Raw genomic sequence first — 21045 nt, 5'->3', positions numbered from 1 at the left:
CGCGAAAACGCCCATGCCTTTCCCTCTTCTGTTCCTCGTCCTTTAGCCAGCACCCGTCTTTTGACCCGCCCCGTTGTCGACTCCATCACCTTTACAACTGTGCGCGAATCTTGCACGCCTGATTGCGATGTATATAAATCTATGGCCCTTAATCTACGACCATTAGTGATGGCCGCGAGGTTGGCCTTCTCCATGTCGGTCGAGCTTATCTAATATGATGTGGGTCTGCCGCAGAAGACTGAGCAGAGTCGTCGAAGGCAAAGCTATGGCTTGTTAGGTTACAGCAGGAAAGTTCTGATCGTATCATAAAATACGTGGGATTCTCCGTGCACGGTGCACCCACGTCTTAATTTGTTTGTTTGGCCACCTTTGCCTTGGTCCATTGTTTTCACGCTGGTGATGTCATCCGTACGTGCCCTTTATCTTCAAATAAAAGATCCCACCATTAAGTACGCAGCGTAAAAACAGGCATTGGTGCAATTGCATTGGCTGCTTTCTTTGTAGCAAGACCTGTCCTGACTTTAATACTCGACATCCAAACTAATTCAGAACAGTTGTATGATTTGTCCGATACTACTGCATTTCAATGTACAATATGAATGCACAACTACTAGCCTAAGACTCATGTATCCGAAGTATACGTAGAATACTTGGTAAGCGGTTTGGTGTCTTCCAAATGGAGACGTCCTTAGCATCACAAGGCACAACTTAGCTCGAAGGCAGCGGCGGCAAGCATTTAAGAAAAAAAAAACGCTGTTATATTAAACGAGATGGTGACGGAGGTACAGCACCTTCGGAGATGTTTCGGCCACGTCTCTGGAACTCGTCCTGTGATGCAATGATGGCCGAGGGAAAGGTTGTGAATAGGCGAGCAAAAGAGGGCAATTGTGGTAGCTTCAACAGTGGCGTTCTTATCACACTTGCCACCTTTCTTTATATATCCCTTGCCCGTCACGTCATCGGTTTCTACCGCCCCGGGTCCTGGGCAAGGGCAGGCTTCTCCTTTCTCGTTCTCCGTGGAGCAGTGGATGCTCTCACCCCCCTGGACGCGTTCGGCGACCCTATAAAGGGATTTCCATTACCTAGGGACCCCAGCTGGGCATGAATACGTCATGAGAAATGATTAATGGTACCAAGGTGATTGGCTGTTTTTTTTTTCCCAACAACCACGTAAATTGGATGATATTTTATGGAGCTCATCACTAAAAATTTTATCTAAAAAAATCACGTCGATATTTTGTCTTCCTTATATATTTTTTTTCCTAATTTTTTGAACTGCACTCATACCCATTATATGCGAATTGCTGAAATATTATTAAAAAATAAAAAATAATATGAAAAAGAATTGTGCCAGATATAAATCTCAACCAATGTGGCTTGAATCCAATTTCTTAAAAAGGGTCTGGATAATTTAAGGTATTACTAATTTTTTAGTGCTTGAGCAAAAATTTTATTTCTAGTTATGATTAAAATAAGTCTATGTATCATGATATTTGTAGTTGAAATTTATAACTCCTAATACTTTCATGTTCATCTTGTCTAACTAGTGTGGCAATAATTTAATTACAACCTGGATACATGGGTATATCTTTTTCATAGGAGCAATATATAAAGTAGGTTTGATGTATATACATAGTAACTTTTCTACATATATTTTAAAGGTTTATGAGGAGCTAGATATTGGATGCAATCATATCAGCACTAACATATTGGATCCCATTTAGAATCGACATGATGATCTAGACATTATTTTCTGAAAAAAAAAGCATTTCATTTCTTAGTTGATTGTGATTTCAACTAAACTGCTGATATGATGCATGAAAGAATGTCTAGTGGCCCAATTAATCCTAATATCCTGATGATTTGCCGATTAACACGAGCATATCGACGGGCAACCAATTTCAGCCCAGGACGGATCCATCCTCCACCCAAAGGACATGCTCCTCCACTTCAGTGCGGTGACCAGATCCCAAAGGCGCCTCCCTCGAACCACCTTTCCTAATGCCCGCCCGTGCCCAGGCCCAGTTAAAATATACCCCCCGGTCGTCAAGTAAACATCGCCCTCATCACGGTGGCCTCCAGCTGTTCCTCTCCATCCCTCTGCCCCCCCACCCCAACCTGTATAAAAATTATGCTTTCGCTTACTCTCGTTGCAAGCCAGCACTAAACCAAAGCCAAGGACTAGCTGACGGAAACTACGACGTTTTAGGTTCCTCTCACTCCCTCTATGGCTCTCTCGCCACTTTTCTCTCTTCTCTCTCTCTTGCTCTTGTTCCAATCCTCCGTGGCCGACCCCAGGAAGCTTAGCCTGGTCCAGCAGCAGCCCCTAGTCCTCCAGTACCACAACGGCCCCCTCCTCAACGGTAACCTCACCGTCCACGTCCTCTGGTACGGCCGCTTCTCCGCCACCCAGCGCTCCATCATCGCCGACTTCGTCCGTTCCCTCTCCCCCTCCTCTGCCTCCTCCCCGCCGCCCCCCTCCGCCGCATCCTGGTGGCTCACGACCGCCCGCTACCGCGGCGCAGCCGCCAGCGTCTCCCTCGGCCTCCAGCTCCTCGACGAGAAGTACTCCCTCGGGAAGACCCTCACCTCCGCCGACCTCGCCACCCTCGCCGCCCGCGCCGGGCCCCATCGCGGGGCGGTCACCGCCGTGCTGACCTCCTCCGACGTCGCCGTCGATGGGTTCTGCATGAGCCGGTGCGGGACCCACGGGTCCGCCCCGGCCGGTCGCCTCGGCCGGGCCCGGTTCCCCTATCTTTGGGTCGGCGACTCGACGGTCCAGTGCCCGGGCCAGTGCGCCTGGCCCTTCCACCAGCCCATCTACGGCCCTCAGACCCCGCCGCTAGTGGCGCCTAACGGCGACGTGGGGATGGACGGCATGGTCATCAACCTCGCCACGCTGTTAGCCGGGACGGTGACGAACCCTTACGGCAACGGATACTACCAGGGGCCGGCGACGGCGCCGTTAGAGGCCGTAACGGCATGCACGGGGGAGTTCGGGAGCGGGGCGTACGCGGGTTACCCAGGCAAGACGCTGTTGGACCCCACCACGGGGGCCAGCTATAATGCGAGGGGATTGGCTGGGAGGAAGTACATGCTGCCCGCGATGTGGGACCCGAAGACATCGCAGTGTGCCACCCTTGTGTAGGAGACCCCCGGCATGAAGAAGTCCAAATATTTCCGTATTTGCTTTTCTATGTTTTTTCCTTTTGTTATATATATATATATATATAAACTGTGAAAGGAAAGAAGTCTGTAACCAAAAGAAGATAGATAGAGGTGGAAGTAAAAGGGGTAGGGAGGCGTTAATAAGGATGGGGTCTTCAAGTTTGTAGTCGATGCTGTTGGCTAATATTATAAAGCATATTAGTATATGAACCAAGGAAAAAAGAGCAAGTATTGTTGTTCCATTGTTATTTTTGGTTGGTATGCGCATGGAAGGAGAGATTTGGTTTGGCGTATGGATGGGGACTGCACGGAGGCACTCGCTAGGCGATGAGGATGTTCCATGGTTTTTGGATTCAAAGTTCTTTTTGGCAGATTGGTTTATTATTTATATTTAGTGTAACCGACTTCAATGGAGTAATTTTAAGAGAAAATTATTTTTATTTAATGAAAGTAAGTTTTTTTCAGGTTAAGTAAAATAAATATTAAGAAATAATAGCGCATATTTGATTTTTTTAAAAATATCATTTTTTTTTTCTGAAAATGGTTTATTTTATTGTTTAAATGAGTATTTGGCTCTTTAATTTGCGAATTTCGGTCTCTTTTACTAAAATAAACCACCTCCAGTTGTCACCGGAAAAAAAAGAGTTTATATAATAATATGGTGGTTCAGCCGATTATAGGTAGCAATAGTGCATGGAAAGTTTGGCTGCTAAAATATCTCCGACCATAACCTTGGTTGTATTCTTTATAAGAACATGTTTGCACGTTCCCACTGAGGTGGTAGGACGTATGACTCTACTCGTAGTCTCGATGGTATTGGGTGTGACGTACTCAGCCTAAAGCGATAATCAAGCCGGATTTAGGAATGGAGAGGGTATGAGTAAAATCAGTCGGAGTGCCAACATACGGTTATTTCTATCCGTATCGAATATTCTTCTGGCAGGGCGGAGGCCCAATAAGAGCTGCTACGTGGAGGCGGGCTTGTCCCTTTCTCTCCCCTTCCTCTTTTCCTAAGTCAAAAAAAAAAAAAAAGCTTGCACGTTTTCAACCATAAGGGGAAAAAAAAGAAAGCAAGGATATCCACCTGGGGCCCTAACGTCCGTTCAAAACAACGTTTATATCAGCAATTTGCACTTCAATGAACATTTCATCTCCGTGCTAATATAAAGTTATTTTTTGAGACAAGCATAAATTATATTGGAGGACTCATGACTGTCAAAATTGCTTGGATTGACTAAGTGTTATGTGAGTAATCAAGCAAAAACAGATTTAGTACCTTGATAAAAATTTTAAAAATAACTATGACCCCAGATAAAGAAGAGAAAGCATCAATGTGCAAGAGAGTGAATATTGTTTCTCTTTATCCTCTCATATTTTATTTTTCAACCATCGAACCGAAGCACGGTGGAATTATCTTGAATCTCAATCGAATAAATTGACTGTTTATGTTTAAGAAATTTAATTTTAGGATAAACAATACTTACACTGCCCACCTAGATCAAGAACTTTTGTGGAAATAGAGGTGGAAGCTTTTCTTCCTTTTTTTTCTTTTTTTTGTAAGTAGTTTTGTGGGAATTTTAGGTGAAAAATAGTGTTTAACTAAAATTTTTCAAAATTTATTTAAGCTGTATTTTTTAATTAAAAGAGTTTGGGTCTTTCTTATTTAAATTAAAAATTTTAAAAATTTAGATGCTTTTTAAGCTGTCTTTGAGTTAAAGCATACTTGGGAGCCCTTCAAATAAGTTCGTTTTACTATCTCAAGCCTTCTCTATTTCTTGAGATCAGTATTTGACTTAAGCATCAAAAGATTTTTTTATAGGATACTCTTCCACAAATGAACTTTTATATCACCACTCAGCTCTTCTACAGCAGTTTGAAGATCAATTATGATCTTAAATCGATCCTACCGATCAGAATGGATGATCCATCAAGATCTCCAGCTTTGCAGCTTGCTGGGCGTCGGGATCAGGAGGCCGGATTTCAGCGGTGACGGATTACATTCTCTCCTTCCCGTTCTTTAGCTTTGAACTCACATCACTGAATTTTAGCTCTAATTCCCAAGTTTCTCCTGCCCATGTGGGTGAACGAAAGCCTCATAATGTACGTGAAACGACATCTGGTGGCTGGGACGTGAAACGTTTCACCTGGCCATGGGGAACCGGGCCCCAGCCTAGTCGGCGAGCATTGGCCTTGGGCTCAGAAGACAACGGCCGGCCGACACGGAAGCTAGAGCGGTATAGGCGCCTAGCCACGCATTTGGGAAGTATACGGCCTCTTGGACGGGATGCAGAAAGAGGGCAAATAGCAACAAGGTGTCCATTTGATGCAGGGTTTCGACACACATTTTACGCTGTGGACCATAATAGTCAATAGATTCAATCATTGATCCCACTCGTACGCTTGCTGGTACACGTGTTCTTGGTGAGGACCAGAATAGTTTGGCTTTGCCAGTTGATGGTCTAGCCTAGAGTAGATTTGTTCGCCTTATTTTTCATCAATGACTTGATAAAGTACATCACTCATATATAATATTTTTTTTATCAGCGTGATTTTGTATCAACCTATATTAGTTTTCTATTATTAGTGAGATCCTATATCAGTTTATATTATTTTTTACGTATGGAGTTTGTACGCAAGTATAAATAACTCTTCAGATGTATCGAATATGAGATGGAACAGAAAAATAAAATCATCTTTTTTTTTTTTCTTTTTCTCTTTTTCTCCAAATATTTTATCACCATCAACAACTTAACATTGAATGATGCTTTTTGATGTCCTCGACCAATATAATACTTTTCAACACCAAGACACAAGTATTTCTAGAGTACTTCAAAGTGATTGAACATATTTCTCCCTTAATGTCATCTAATTTAGCCAGCACTGTTATCACAGTATACAATCTTACTTGGTGCAATGATGTGTGAAGAATGAAAAGGGGGGAGCAGGATAAGAATCTGTTTCAGAAATGATGTTGTAGGTATATCATCTTTGAAAGACATTATATAATATTTTAGCCGATCAAGGAAGGATGCAATAGCTGCAATTCAAGTTATCGCTTGGCCTGGGAACACGCATCCTTCTTTGATTTGCAGCTGCGGATGAAGAAACTATATACATTTGTTTGATTCACAGAAAGACACATGCTTGTTGGATGGCTAAGGGAGGATGAAAGAAGGAGCATGTAGGGCTAAAAAAGAGCTTACGTTATTGAGGTGGGGTTTGGCCTATTTGTCTTTAATTGACTAGGCTCCTACCCCAGCTCACAGAGGCTGCATGACTGAGACCCAATTGTGTACGAATAAGAGACATTGGTGCAAGCTATTGCTGCCCGAAATCTGGCCTGATCGAGTTGTTTTGGAGTTGGCGCATACGGTGGTTGGTCGGCTTGGATGGAGTTAGCCTGCAGAGCATCGGATCCGACCTACGAGCAAAGAAAGCCATCAAGAGTTGCCGAAATATGTCCGGCGAGAATCTTTCGATGCTTAAATCAGGCAAAATTTTGTTGGAACAAATAAAATATAAGAGTATGAGCTACGAGCTAAGAGCAAGATCAAAGTTCTCTCCCACCCGAAGGTCCCCTGACTTGGTTTATATAGAGAGGAGGGCGAAAGTCCATGACGATATGGTCGTGAGATATTCGGACGAGCGGTTACACCATTTCTCATCTGCCCTACTAAAATTGCATCGGGCGTAGACTCTGAACCATATCATAGGTCAGAACTGTTGAGCAAAATAAGGGATTCATATGAGCCCACAAAATATGATATCTATTAGCAGCCGATCATTATGACTATCATTTTAATGAGAAGCCGGCCAGCTGGTACATTTGAAAACAAAAAATGGTAGCGGAAAGGTGGTTTGATAACATGGCATCCTGGATGTATCAATACCTAGGGTAACTATGAATCAACAAGGAAACCTAAATAAGGCTAATCCTAATGCTTCACAATTTCTTCACCTTGTGTTCATTAATTTTCTCTCCGGAGAAGAAGCATCTAGTCTCCTAGACTCCCTCCTGCCAACCACCGTATTTTTAAAGCTGTAGTACCGTGGGAATCCACTATGTAGACAGCTTGAAGAGTTTCAAATGGATGTCCCCACCACAGTAAGTTTATGGCACCAGAATAGAGGGCTATTCTTGGGATCCATTTAGAAAGCTTTAAATAATATACCATATGAGGAAGAGGTTGGATTAGGCTAGACTTGTTTAGAATTAAATCAAGCTTGCATCTTTGGATTTGCATTCCTTCGTGTGAATATACCGTTGGATCACCCACAATGCAGATCTCAAAACATTTTGAATTTTGTCATTCATCCACCTACATATATCTTAAACCAACTAGTGAATGATCTAAAGGTGGATTTGCATGAAGGAACTTTCGTGCAAGATACATTTAATGGTCTCAATTTGGCTTGGAGTTGCCCAAAATCAAACTTGGGCTAGCAAAGAGTGGAGATTAGTCTAGGCAAGAGCCATGAGTCTAATCAAAACATTCCAGCAATAAATAAATTTTAAAAGGTACGAGAGAAGAACTTAGGAGTAGAAATGATATTGTATTGTAGCCTTTAAATGAGTAAGGATGCAACTTTGGTGGATCAAGTTTTTTGAGAGAAGGGAGGAGTTATGGACACTCCACTTGCTTTATTAAGTTAAATGGCTAGAAGCTAGCAGGATATAAGAGGTGGGTTAAGGTCCAATCTAGGCCTAACCTGACAAACAAAAGATGCAATTTGAGCCAGTCCGCATTGACTCCATAGATTTTATTCCAAACAAAATTTAGGTTGGGTCAGTTTGTGTACCTCTAAAGAGTAGAGAAAATCCGCAAGGATCTTTAAGAGTGCAACTAAACCTAGAATTAGTCTGTCAAAAAAGTGCCTGTCTCACTGGTAATCCCAAGTTCAAGCTGGAAGCTTTGCTTGTACGGTGCAGTCTAGTTCAATATATCGAAGGATTGGCCAATTTGCATTCCATATACTTAATTTGGTACATAATTTTTGAGAATAATCTACTTTGTTATATATTAAGGTTTTCATAATTGAAACGCTGAGGCAAGAAGGGAGGAAAAAAAAAGTTATGAGATGGTATATAGGAAGAATATGGGCATGGAATGCATGTATAATAAAATCCTATGCAGAGAATTCCTCAGAACATGTCTATGTCAATTACGACTATTTGTTTGACCTATGTTACATATGAAATGCTAATTTAGAGAGAAAACTATTTAGAAAGATGTTAAATATGTTATGCACAAGATGATTACTTACAGCTAAACATTATGCATTAAATAAAAAAATTGGGATACATAATAAGATCACCAAATCAAGACATTCTTTTTTGCCTTTTTGAGATGTTTGAGTGCAACTTACATGCCAATTCGTAAATTTGACTGAATTGCAAAAACAAGACTAGACTTTAAGATGTCAAAGTGCAAAACGATACTTTGAGAAAAGTAAAATGCAAAATATGGGCCAGCCCAGCAACTATGATAACAAATTACAAGCATCTCTTATTATTTGGGGATGAGGTGTTTTGTAATACTTCACTTGGGAGCCCACGTAAAATCCTGGGTTGGCCACCGCCTACATTGGGCTCATGGTCAACGATCAACGGTCCTGATCAGTGTTGCAAGAAACCGGTTCTTCCTCTCCCTCCGCCCGCACCCATCCCGCCTCCTCTCTCTCTCTCTCTCTCTCGCCCTCTCTCGTTTCTTCTTCGCCCCGATTCTTCTCCCTTCCCCCCCCCCGCCGCCTCGAATCTTCTTCATCCTCTCCCTCCGAACCCCGCATCGCCTCCCATAAAAAATGACCGACGCCGAGCCCTCCTCCCCCTCCTCCGCCGCCTCCGCCGACTCTTCATGCGCCGCCGTCTGCTCCACCTCCGCCACCGCGGCCGAGGCGAGCCCGCCGCCGTCGTCGGTGTGCTCCGCCTGTGGCGGCCCCACCGCCTCCATCTCCTCTCCGCCGCCCTGGACCGACGCCTATAACCTGCCGGCATACCGCCCTATCCGCGCGCCGGCGATCAACGCCCCCACCCAGACCAACGCCATCATCCTCGCCCCCGTCCCCCAGCCCCTCCCCGTCCCCCCCGCTACCCCTCCCTATCACTTCGAAACCCCCACCAAGCGCATCTCCTCTCCCGACGACATCCGCCGCTTCCACTCCTCTGCCGCCGGCCGCCACTTCCTTGGCTTCGTCGCCGCCCTCTCCCACTCTGTCCGCGGCCGCAAGATCTCCGACCCCGTTCCCCCCCTCCCCCAAACCGTCACCTCCCTCCTCTCCCTCCTCCAAGCCCTAACCTCTTGGATCGATGAGATTCCCCCACTCCCCCACTCCGCCCGCTACGGCAACCCCGCCTACCGCTCCTGGCACGCCCGCCTCTCCGCCGAGGCCCCCGCCCTCGTTCTCCCCCTTATTACCTCCGAGGAGCTTCTCCCTGCCGCTGACGAGCTTCTCCCCTACCTCCTCGACTCCTTCGGCAACGCCTCCCGCATCGACTACGGCACCGGCCACGAGACCAACTTCGCCGCCTTCCTCTACTGCCTCGCCCGCCTCGGCCTCATCAGGGAGGAGGACTACCCGGCCCTCGTCACCCGGGTCTTCGTCGCCTACCTCGAACTCATGCGCAGGCTCCAGATCACCTACTGTCTCGAGCCCGCTGGGTCTCACGGTGTCTGGGGCCTCGACGACTACCACTTTCTCCCCTTTATCTTTGGCTCAGCTCAGCTTATTGATCACAAGTATATGAAGCCCAAGTCGATTCACAACCAGGACATTCTTGATAACTTCTCCCACGAGTATATGTACTTGGCCTGTGTGGCTTTTGTCAAGAAGGTGAAGAAGGGGGTGTTTGCTGAGCACTCCCCGATGCTTGATGATATCAGTGCGGTCCCGACATGGAGCAAGGTGAACAGTGGAATGCTGAAGATGTATAAGGCTGAGGTGCTTGAGAAGGTGCCCATCATGCAGCATTTTCTCTTTGGTTCGCTCATCAAATGGTACCATTTCCATCTTTCCGTTGGCATTTGATTAAGTGGAAACTTTATCGTCTTTCACATGTGAAATTGCTTCTACGCGCATGATAAAATTAGTTATTCTTTGCGATTATGATATAATATAGATTTGGGCTCATTAATATTCATTATGGCATTTATTTGATTGTTTTTGTGTTCCTACCATTTCCATCTTTCCCTTGGCATTTGATTAAGTGGAAACTTTATGTTCTTTCACATGTGAAATTGCTTCTACCCGCATGATAAAATTGGTTATTCTTTGTGATTATGATATAACGTAGATTTGGGCTCATTAATATTCATTATGGCATTTGTTTTGATTGTTTTTGTGTTCCTACTGTTTCGATCTTTCCTTTGGCATTTGATTTTGTGGAAACTTTATGCTCTTTCACATGTGAAATTGCTTCTACCCGCATGATAAAATTAGTTATTCTTTGTGATTATGATATAACGTAGATTTGGGCTCATTAATATTCATTATGGCATTTGTTTTGATTGTTTTTGTGTTCCCCTACGTCAGTCTATGAGCTCAGAATCATGTTAAGATCTCATAATGAGTAAAGATTTGTTTTGGATGATCTTGCATAAGTTGCCAGCAATGATGAGTTCTTGAGCTTGCAAAAAGAACTAATTTGTTAAAATAGGATGTGGGCTAGATAATCTTTGTTCTGGTTTGTAAAAAATAATAACATAATATTCAGAGCAGAACGAGATGTAGAAGGCAAGAAAGTGCTCCTTAGATGTGTCAAATGAACGTTGGACCTTACTAAGAATGGCTGATGTACCAAATGCTAGACACTTTTTTGGAAATCCTTAGTCAACTTAAGGTTGTCATAGAAATATTCTGCCACGATAACATAATTATCATAAAAAGGATCATTCGGAAATGTAGAAACAAAGCATGAGGGCGGCTTTCAGAAAAGGTGGTTATGATGCTTTGTTTGAAGAAGAATTGAGATGATGCTTAAGAGTGCATGACCATAGATGAGTTCAAAAGTGCTTTTGATGCCCGAAGGCAATTAGTCAGATGAAGCTATGCTTACATGATGCCACTGACAGGATGTTTGTTGATTAGCAAGTATTCCATATGGATAAATTACTCAACAAAAGATTGTAATCATACGAGTGCTAAAGAAAACTAGCAAGCAATAACATTGGAATCTAGATCATGGGGCTTTGAATTAGTTAATCATGAAATAATGACATTGATAACGCAAAATCACAAGTTGGGAAAAGGTTGGAACTAGTATACTTTTGCAGACAAAATTAATGTGCATCATGAGGTTGACTTTGCAAAGTCCTTCATCTATGTTAGAAAGAGGTAGAAGGAGGTTACAATTAGACAATCCTAGAATTTTTATACGATCATTGTTGATGAGAGATGTTTGATTATAAAAGCCACTCATATAGGAAATGCTAGCCGAATATTGTGATAAGGGTCTTGAGAAAATAAAACAAATGGAAAGAAAAAAGAGGAATGTGAGGTTGATTCTCATGTAAAAGAAATGATTTGTTGTAAAGTTGTTTGAATATTCGGGCAAAGAAGATTAAATTCATCAAAGTAGGGTCTAATATATGGTGTAGGATAAATTAATAAATGCTCGTGCAAGTATCTTGGTGTTTGCTTGGTGTGCAAGGAAAGCTACTTAAACATAGGTAACCAACTATGGAGATTGGGAGAACTTGTAACATGATTAGAAGCAATCAACTTGCAAAACTGGAACAAGAATGAGACTGTGATAATGAATTGTTTGTTAAGAGGAAGACTGCTCCTATCGAGGATGCTTGATAGTTTAAGATATTAAACACATAATGAAGTTATAGTTGTGCATCAGCTTGGCCAAGTTGTACCAAAACTCAATTTTGGGTCCCAACCCTTTGGCATGAGGCTTGACAACCCTTCTTATCTAAGCCCAGGTTTAGCCAAGGCAAACCTAGATCAACCCTAGAAAACCCATCTAGAGAAAAAGGAGGGGGAGGTAGGGAGGGAGAAGGGTGAGAAGGGGGAGTTTTGCTGGTCGTATATGGGAGAGATGTAAAGAGGGTTGTAGTGGATAATGTTTGTAGATGATGGTGGTGAGGGTGGTGTGACGTAGGGGTTGTACCAATCTTGGTGTGGCAAGGCAGGGACTAGGTATTTACAGGTATGAGGGACTAGAAAGGAGATCGGATGCAAAGAAAAAGGGGGCTGGGAGGGGGATCAGATGGAGACAGGCAATGGGTGGATGGTGGTTGGGGAAGAGAGAGGAGGGGGGGGGGGGGGGAGGCAATCTCTTCTATTTTCTCAAAACTTCCAAAAAAGTGCTTAAAATTATCAAATATTATTGTGTAATTAAGCAAGGGTGGTGTAAAATTGGGTTGTGTGTATTTCAGTAAGCAAGGGCTGTTGGGCAAACCAGGCTAGGTGGGTGGGGCCCAAAATGCAAATGTTTAAGTAAAATCCATCATTTGAGTATGGTGACCTATAACTCAGGTATTGAAGGTAAGCCAATGCAAGTTAAGAGGTAACTCAGCAACTTGATAAATGATAGGAGGGCACGTAGACTAAGTTGGGGAAATTGCAAGTAGTGGTTTTTTTAAAATTTAGGACAGATAATAAATGTACAGAATGTATTGTAGATGCAAACCAGAGGTACAAGATTTATACGTCAACTTCGAGATGGCATAAAGCAGTGCAATCCTGAAAATTTAGATATTTTATGATTTTATAACGTTGACATTTTGGACATGTTGATGCAGCCCAACATAGATCGTGGCTGATCTGAATGGGTCTAGGATTGACTTGTTGTCAGATCTGATCTAGTATTTTTGAGATTGAACATCTTTTGTAAATATTTTCTTTCTCCATATGTTGCCAAAGATGTCTTAAAATAACAAAAAATAATGGAAAGAAAATCTACTGAGCCCTCTCTACAAGTGGCTGAACTTAGGTTTTAGAAGAGAGAGAGAGGGAAATAGAGGTGGCTGTAAGGATGCCTTGTAGGATGTGGTGCCTGTTTGTCTCTTGCCTAGGAGGGTGGAATAGTTTGCCAGTTCCTCTCTCTTTTAATTAGGGGCCAGCTCAACCTAAAACGAAGTTAATGTGGCATTAGAACTTAAATTACCATATTTTACTTTAATCTAAAACTAGTTCTAAAAAATAAAATAAAAGCCAAAAAACTGTAACTAGAACAAATTTAGTGAGCTAAGTTCTTTTCTAAAAAATTCATCTTACTTAAGTTTAGTTATGGCGTTTAAACAATATTTTGAAAACTGGACTTGAAGACAACTCAGTCCTCTAGCTGGTTCACCGGCCGGGCTACCGGTGATGTCATCATGATATATTTTTATTTTAAAAATAGTGCAAGTACAAAAAGAAAAAATCAGAAAAATAAAGAAAAAAATCGGAAAAATAGAGAAAAATAATCCAAAAAATATGTAATTTTTTTACCTCATTTTTTAATAAACTTACACCAAATAAAGCTCAAGCCATATAAATCAAGTTGGTAACAACTACAAATATGTACTATATATATACCTTAAAGCTTCATAATAATAATAGATATGCAGCATTTGTTCCAAGTAATCAACTATAAAATCCTAACAAAATAGGCAGTCGTCTAAGGATCAAATGATCTATAAAAGTTAGACCATTCCAAGTACAATCATAAGGCATCACTTTAAAATCCAAATTATAAAGTCACTCCAAAATATAAACTTCAAACACATCCAAACTCTAAAGTACATTACTATTAAGTCCATAACATGTCTAATAGATTCCAAACACAACATAAACCATCCAAACTTCAAAAGTACAATCAGAAACTATCCAAGGTTTCAAAGTACAACCATAAAACATCATTTTACAAACCAAAATTACAAAGTCATGTAAGTATAAAATATCCAAATATCAAGCCAACATCTTCTGACGGAACCAAATCACTTCTCAAATTCGGGGGATGGGGCTAGCCAATCATTGTCGTCATCATCATCATCGTTGCCATCACCACCATTTCCACTTCCACCGCCACCAAAAAATAACAAATCAACTCCTTGAATCGGAATTGCATCATCATAATCATGCTCATTTACGCATTCCACATTTCAACAAGCAACCAAAAATGAATATAATGCTTGCACGGAAATTTTATTTATTTAATCCCAAAATATCAAATAAAATACTCAATGCACTAACCTCTTGGTGTATTGGAACTCTCTCCCTCATTTGTTTTTTCTTGTTCTTTATCAAGCATATCTTCTAGTTCTTCATAATCAAGCTCCGGCTTGGGCTTTTCTTCAACTACTCAAAAGTCCACCTTATCTATGCATTCATAGTGAATGGGTCATGTTCTCTCTTCCTTCAATCCTACAAAATACAAGTAACATTTAACAGTATTGTTACATAAAATATGTAACAATAAACATGAAGCAACAAGTAAGAAAAGTGTGAACAAATCATGTATATCTTCAGCCACATTTGCCATTTAACCTTACAAGGTAGGGAATTTCAAAAGCGTGACATCATTAAAAGATGGTGCAAGTAATCACTTTTCTGGTAAAAAGCATATACCTGAAATTTTCCCACAAACTAATGAATACATCTAACATTTTCAGATCATCAAAACTATCACTTTTCAAGTAAAGGCATATAGCTCAAATTTTCAGGTGATCCTATTCCTTCTGAATTGGCCTTGCTGTTGGAAGCTGATGCCTTGGGTGTTGGATTTCCCAGGGAATAATACTCTTTCAGATGGGATGCAGTCATTGATGATCACCAAGGCTCATTATGTCTAGTATACATGATGCTTGGTTCAACAGTGTGATGCAATCTAACTTTCATGTGCAGGGACTTACCGGGTTGTCTTGTAGAAGTTCTGTAAATGTCTCTTTGGCATTTGCTCTTCCTTATGCGCCCCCCCCCCCCCCCCCAAAAAAAAAAAAGAAAAAAAAAAACTCAGATGTAATTATCCAATATGAGTTGCACTATTCAAATCTCTTCGTACAATTTGTTTGGTGATTCAAGTTGAATCACAAAACTACATTAAGGCATATATAAAATGGTTGTTTGCTCAAACAAAGATTAAATACATGGATTCAGTTTAACTAAACTAGAACTAAATGAAGGTTCTGGCCAATCCTACCAAAAGCCATGAAACTGCCATTTTTCTATTTAACATGCTGGAAACTTGGAAAGTGGAAACCTCAAATCATGCAAGAGAAGATCTATACAAATCTAAGGAATGGTGCCCGATCTGGATTCTAGAAAGTGGAAATTCGTATTTTCTTCACCTTCGTTGCCGGCCGCCTCTTCTTCATCGGGAGCTTAGCATGCATAGAGAAGAACTAAAGAATTGAAAGAGAGAGAGAGAGAGAGAGAGAGAGAGAGAGAGAGAGAGAGAGGAGCTGAAGAGGGGGAATCCAAGAGTGCGAGGGGGGAGACTGGAAGAGCCGAAGAAATTTTCTTTTCTTCCTCGGCTCTGCCTGGCTCGAGTAGTCGAGTCGGGTGTTGGGGCCATCCGTAACTACCCTAAATCTCTAATTGACCACTTTAAAAAAGAGAGACCAACTCGAACTGGACTAGCCTGTTCTTACCGGATTTTTCCTAATTCCGAGCCACTAAAAAATCGAACCAGAGACTTGTCCGGTTCCCGGTCGAACCAGTCGAACCAGCCTGTCCTGTCCAAGTTTTAGAGCATTGTATTTAAATGGATGGAATGTGGAGTTTATACAAAATTTGTAGAGAGAACATTTTCTTAAAGTTGGTTTTAGTTTCTGTGGAGTTGGTGATGCATTGCATGTTTTAATAGCTTATGATTGTTGTGTAGATCTTGCATCCTTTTCATTTCTTTTAGGTTAGGTGGTTGTCTGGAGGATTCTTATTGCACAGGATATTGGGGAATTGATTCTTATCCCTGGTGTTGAATTGTCAAGCTTGGTGCAAGGAAAGCAAATAAAAAGGGGCAAAGGGGATGGGACACAAAAGAAGCAAAATTTTCAATAATTTTATGAACAATTTTTTGTCTTGGAAATAGCTGTACCACTACGTATATAAGCCATGATGACTTCAATCCAATTAATGAAAAAGTTAAATTTTAAATATATTTTTAATATAACTAATCCTAGACCTTGACCAAATGGTAAAGAAAACAATAATATGATGATGATGCCTCTAACTGATGAATAAGTCACTACAGGTTCGTGGTAGGTTTTTTTTTTTTTTGATTTTGTGCTCATTGATAATTAATCAATGCCTAAAGCTTCAATTGCTATATCTTTCTCTTAGAATCATAAATATCTTCTGATGCATTTTTTGATGTGATCAATTGAGCATCATTACGGTGTGCTGGCTACTTATGACATTGATGCCACTTGTCGTACTGTTTTTGCCATGCCTTGTTGGACATGCATTGCCACATCGAAGAAATGATATGGATGATCACATTGCAATTTTATATGATATGACATCAGATGCAGAATTTATATTTGGATTTTGCATAAAGAAATTGTGGTGTGATGGGTTTGTAATGGGTATAATAAATCCTTATTTAAGGTGAATTCTTGAGCTTTGCCAAGGGAAAGAGGACAAAAGAACAGGATTTTTTTACTGAACTTGAAGTTACAACACCATTGATTTTTACTGAACTAATCCTAGCTCTTGAACCGATCATATGACATAGAATATAAAGATTATGACCTTTATACCCCCATGCCCCTCGCTACACCATTAGTTTGATATAATTTGTTTTAAATGAGTCTCCTTGTTGCAACCAATATATTCTAACGATGCATCTTGTATAGCTTCTCAAAATCATATATAATGTCGTGAAAATGGGATCCTTAATCCCAGGTCATGGCTCTATAATGTTTTGGTTTAAACCTAAAAAGGGAAACTCCAAAATTAAACTCTAAACAACTATGGAGTTTTACATATCATCAGTATCTCTAAGTGTTCATATCGTCATTTGTAAGAATTTTGATAGTGTAGTCTATGAGTTGAAAACTTGAATATCCTTTAACACCAGAGCCAATCAGGATCGTTGTCATCAATTTTTTGTAGACCGTGGAGCAATTACTTCTACTCTCCTTGAATCTCCTTTTCTTTTGCATTCCAATTCCCTCAAGAATGGTTAAATTATTGAGAGTGTTAGCTGAAAAATTAAAATCATAGGGTTCTTCAATATAGGTCTTCAAAATGTTTTCAAAAGAAAGAATATCAATTAATCAGGATTCTTAAAGATGTGCAAGTTATGTCATAGCATGAACAATTTCAAACAATTACATGAAACAATAATGATTTCTTTTATTCAATCAAAATTGAATTGTTAATTGAAACAAAGTAAATGAATAATATCTAAAAACTAATGCCTACCATTGAGTGCAAAGCTAAAAAGAATGAAAAAAAGCAAGTTACTTCTAAGAGGAATGTTAGATCTACATGCATGTTGGTGGAAAAAAATAATGTGTGAGGTGGGTATACTGCATGGCCTCTAAATTCAATGGTCGCTGATTCAAAAGGTTTCTCTCTGCTTTTTTCTTCTCTCTGCATTAACTTTATCCTACTTTCCCTTACCTCCCACCCTGCTAATGCTGCCATCTGCATGACAATGACCTATGTCACTGATTGGTATCGAAAAACATGGGAGAAGAGATGAGGGAGGAGAGTAGCAAAAGAAGGCAGTGATGATGGTGGTCACTTGAGGAGTGATGGAAGCTGTCGTAAAGATGCATCTAGGTGAATCTAGAATTGTTAGATTCACATGATGTCCCCTGTCAAATGCAGGAGGAGAAATAGACAGGATAGATTTCCGTTGGAAGAATCCAGAGGTGTTTGTGTTCTAATTTCTTAAAGTGGGAATCTTGTAAGCGCTCTTTTGTTTGTGTGGCCCCTTTGGTCTTTATAGATTTTGACCTAAATCAGAACTAGGATAACCTCACCATTGGAATATGGTGATACCTTTTCTTTTCTTTTTTTGTTCTTGGATAATTGTATAACTTGGTGAGCATAAAGGGAAGTAGAGATTCGATGCCCTTCTCAGAACTAGATGGCGCTTCTCTTTCTTTTTTTCTTTCTAGGGAAGAGAGATTGGAATGATTTGGGGGGTGATCATCAATTCCTTTATAAGACACAAGAGAGGGAGAGAAAGATGATATGGCCCCTGAGGACCAATGCTTTCTCCATGAGGTATGCCGGTTTAATGCTAGATTGAGAAGGTGCTCTGTATAAAGTTTGCATGCATGTTGATGGTTGTCTGTCACTTGATGTCAATCCTCCAATAAATTATGCCAACATCTCTTCTAGTGCTTTAAATAACAGCCTTTTATGCAATTTTTTCGTAAAGCATGATCACAGAAAGCTTAATTTCATAACCAGTGTGTATTTTGAGAATTTTCTTAGTTTGACATCCACATGATAATTTGGTTATGGACCATCAAAATATTTAAAATTTGTTTTGTTGGTATGCTTGTACTATGACTAGTGTTCAACAGTTTAGATTTTGAATTGAATAATCCATCATTGATTTTGACTTGATAACTCCTTTTCAAGGACTTAACATTAAAATGTATAGCCAACTTTTATGTGCCGCGCGCGCGCACGTATCTATGGATGCGTGCATGCATGCTTGTAGAAGACTTGGATTTTGTTTTTGGTGGTATGAGATATTGATTTATTGATGACGGAGGCCTTTTGGATGCACGGGAACAGCCAAATGCTTTTTTTTTTTGTGGTTTCTTTGGGACCTGTCTACGTGTGTTGTACCTCCTGTATTGCGTATAAATTTGATTTGTTGTGTAGCTTTATATTATTAACTTCCCCCTAATACATTATATTTCTGTGCCTGCATTACAGGGAGTGAGGTCATCTTCATTTGTGATGTTATGTGAAGGCAGGTTCTGAACGCTCTCCAGGTTTTCCAGGTGTTTCCTGGACGTACAACAAAATTGATTTGTATAGTAGTACCATGCTTTCATGTGACTGGGTGGCTGTGAAGCATCAGAATTGGGCATGAATACTATCCTTTTGAATTCGCGTCTCCCCCCCTCCCTCCCCTTTCCTCCTTTAAAATGGGTTACATGTGCAGTGGATGCATGCATGCCTGCACCTCTCCTCTCATAACAGATGAAAGAATCTTGGTTACTGAAGCTTTGGTCTTTTCTTTATATCCTTTACTGCTTTATTTGGATACAAACTTATTCTCTGGTAATGTTCGATTGAGATGGGAACATTGATATACACTGCTGCATGTATGAGTACCAACTATTAGCAAACTAAATGCAGTTTTTTGGCCCTCTTCGTCCATGGTTCTGATGGTTTGTGCAAAAAGCACCGATGGCATTGCGCAAAGTATACGATGATGTGCGACAAACAAAATTAGGCTCTGCATGTGATGAACGACAACACAAAAACACGTCTTGTCTTTTTTCAGAAAGTGATGAATGGACTTAATCGGACATATATATGTATATGTATTCCAAGAAATATGCCTGTACCTTGGTGGGCCTGGAATGATATAACCATCACGCATCTGAGACGTTTGTGAGTTGATTACTGAAGCCATTCAAATGAATCTGAACTTGGAACGTTTTGGTGATCTTTGTCTCTATTGAAGCTTTTGAAATTAGATCTTTATTGTGTTTCATATAGGTAGGGATGGCAGATGTTCGGATATGGGTCCGAGGGTTCATTATCCATACCTACTTCTGTACTTGCTTTGGGATGGGTTGGGTAGGAGGGGGTAGAGCTGTTAATGGGTTTCGTTTTTAATAGGATTTCGAGTTGGTTCTATTTAAAATTTGATATTTTTTGCATTCAAGTTTAGCTTATGATCAACTTGGATGAGATAAAATTATAGAAATTAATAATTATTATTATTATTATATATATATATATATATATATATATATTAACATTGAGAAGGGGATATGCAGGGGGTTTGTTTGGTTCACAGGAAGTATTTTTTCTTATAGGAACATGATTCCTGAAAAGAAGATTTCTAGTAAGAGAATGACTGGGAATGTATTTTTGGCATGTTTGGTTAAACATGAAAAAGTGACATATTTTTATCGTACTTATGTTTGGTTGACCATCCACTTTCTTGAAAAGTTATGTGTAATTTCTATTTTATCTTTAATAAGAATTAGGTATTTAATGTTTCTTTAATACTGAAAGACCTTTTTGGAAAAAAGTAAAGGAGTGATTTCCACCTTATGGGAAAGTAACTTTCCTATGTTTTTCATGAGAAAGACTTTCTCATGAAATGTGGGAATCATATTTTCATGGGAATACAACTTTTTTATTTCTCTCTTTAGAAAACTCTAACCAAACAAGAGGCATGTTGATCATACTTTCTCTCCTTTTTTTTTTTTTTTTGGACCAAACGAGCCCTAAATAGTTACATGAGGAGGAGAATTGTGAATAATTATATATATATATATATTTGGAACGGATTGAGGATGAGTTTTACAGTAACTTATTTCTAATCCGTTAAAAGAGTTACATATAAATTGGCACTCCTGTGTACGGAGATTGTAAGCCAAGCGGCAGCACTCCTGACGAGATGACCTTACAATGTGGCGTGTTGCTTGGCAGGCAGGGCAGCACATTTATTCTCCCTTCGGGTATCGCAAGCATCCCATTCATCTCACCTGCCAACGCTGGGAAGGTGAAAAGATGATAAATAAGAGCAGCGGGGCCCCATTCAATGAGTAACGTGTACTGGGTGACACTTTCACATTCATCTCAACGGCGACGCAAGGCAGCACCATCAGCCTGAGGGGATCACTACTCTGCTTTTGGCTCCTACATTGCTGTGTTTCAGTCACTTTTTTTTTTTCCTTCTTTTTTCTTTTTCCGTGGCAGTGTTTCAGTAGCTTAAATGCTTGGGTTTTT

General features: G+C 40.5%; 1 protein-coding gene and 1 pseudogene across 2 annotated transcripts; both read left to right on the top strand.

Moving 5' to 3' along the window:
- The first annotated feature begins 974 nt into the window (after positions 1 to 974).
- On the top strand, positions 975 to 3410 carry LOC103707945 (protein EXORDIUM-like 2 pseudogene; annotated as a pseudogene). Its single transcript, XR_015973827.2, has one exon. The product of XR_015973827.2 is annotated as a protein EXORDIUM-like 2 pseudogene (transcript).
- A 5329-nt stretch (positions 3411 to 8739) lies between these two features.
- Positions 8740 to 19449, top strand: LOC103698538 (phosphotyrosyl phosphatase activator (PTPA) family protein). Its single transcript, XM_039134236.3, has 2 exons — positions 8740 to 10163; positions 19006 to 19449. Exons 1-2 carry the CDS (start codon positions 8971 to 8973, stop codon positions 19010 to 19012), a joined length of 1200 nt encoding a protein of 399 aa, XP_038990164.2. The 5' UTR covers positions 8740 to 8970; the 3' UTR covers positions 19013 to 19449.
- Positions 19450 to 21045: the final 1596 nt, after the last annotated feature.

Source organism: Phoenix dactylifera, chromosome 15 (assembly GCF_051530095.1).
Source record: "Phoenix dactylifera cultivar Ajwa chromosome 15, Ajwa_hap1_PhDact_Kaust_v1.1, whole genome shotgun sequence".
In the NCBI taxonomy this organism is placed as follows: domain Eukaryota; kingdom Viridiplantae; phylum Streptophyta; class Magnoliopsida; order Arecales; family Arecaceae; genus Phoenix; species Phoenix dactylifera.
This window is presented reverse-complemented; position numbering and strand designations above follow the sequence as displayed.

Bases quoted from the DNA above. Each gene is read 5' to 3' on its own strand.
- LOC103698538 (XM_039134236.3), top strand. From the start codon at position 8,971: ATGACCGACGCCGAGCCCTCCTCCCCCTCCTCCGCCGCCTCCGCCGAC.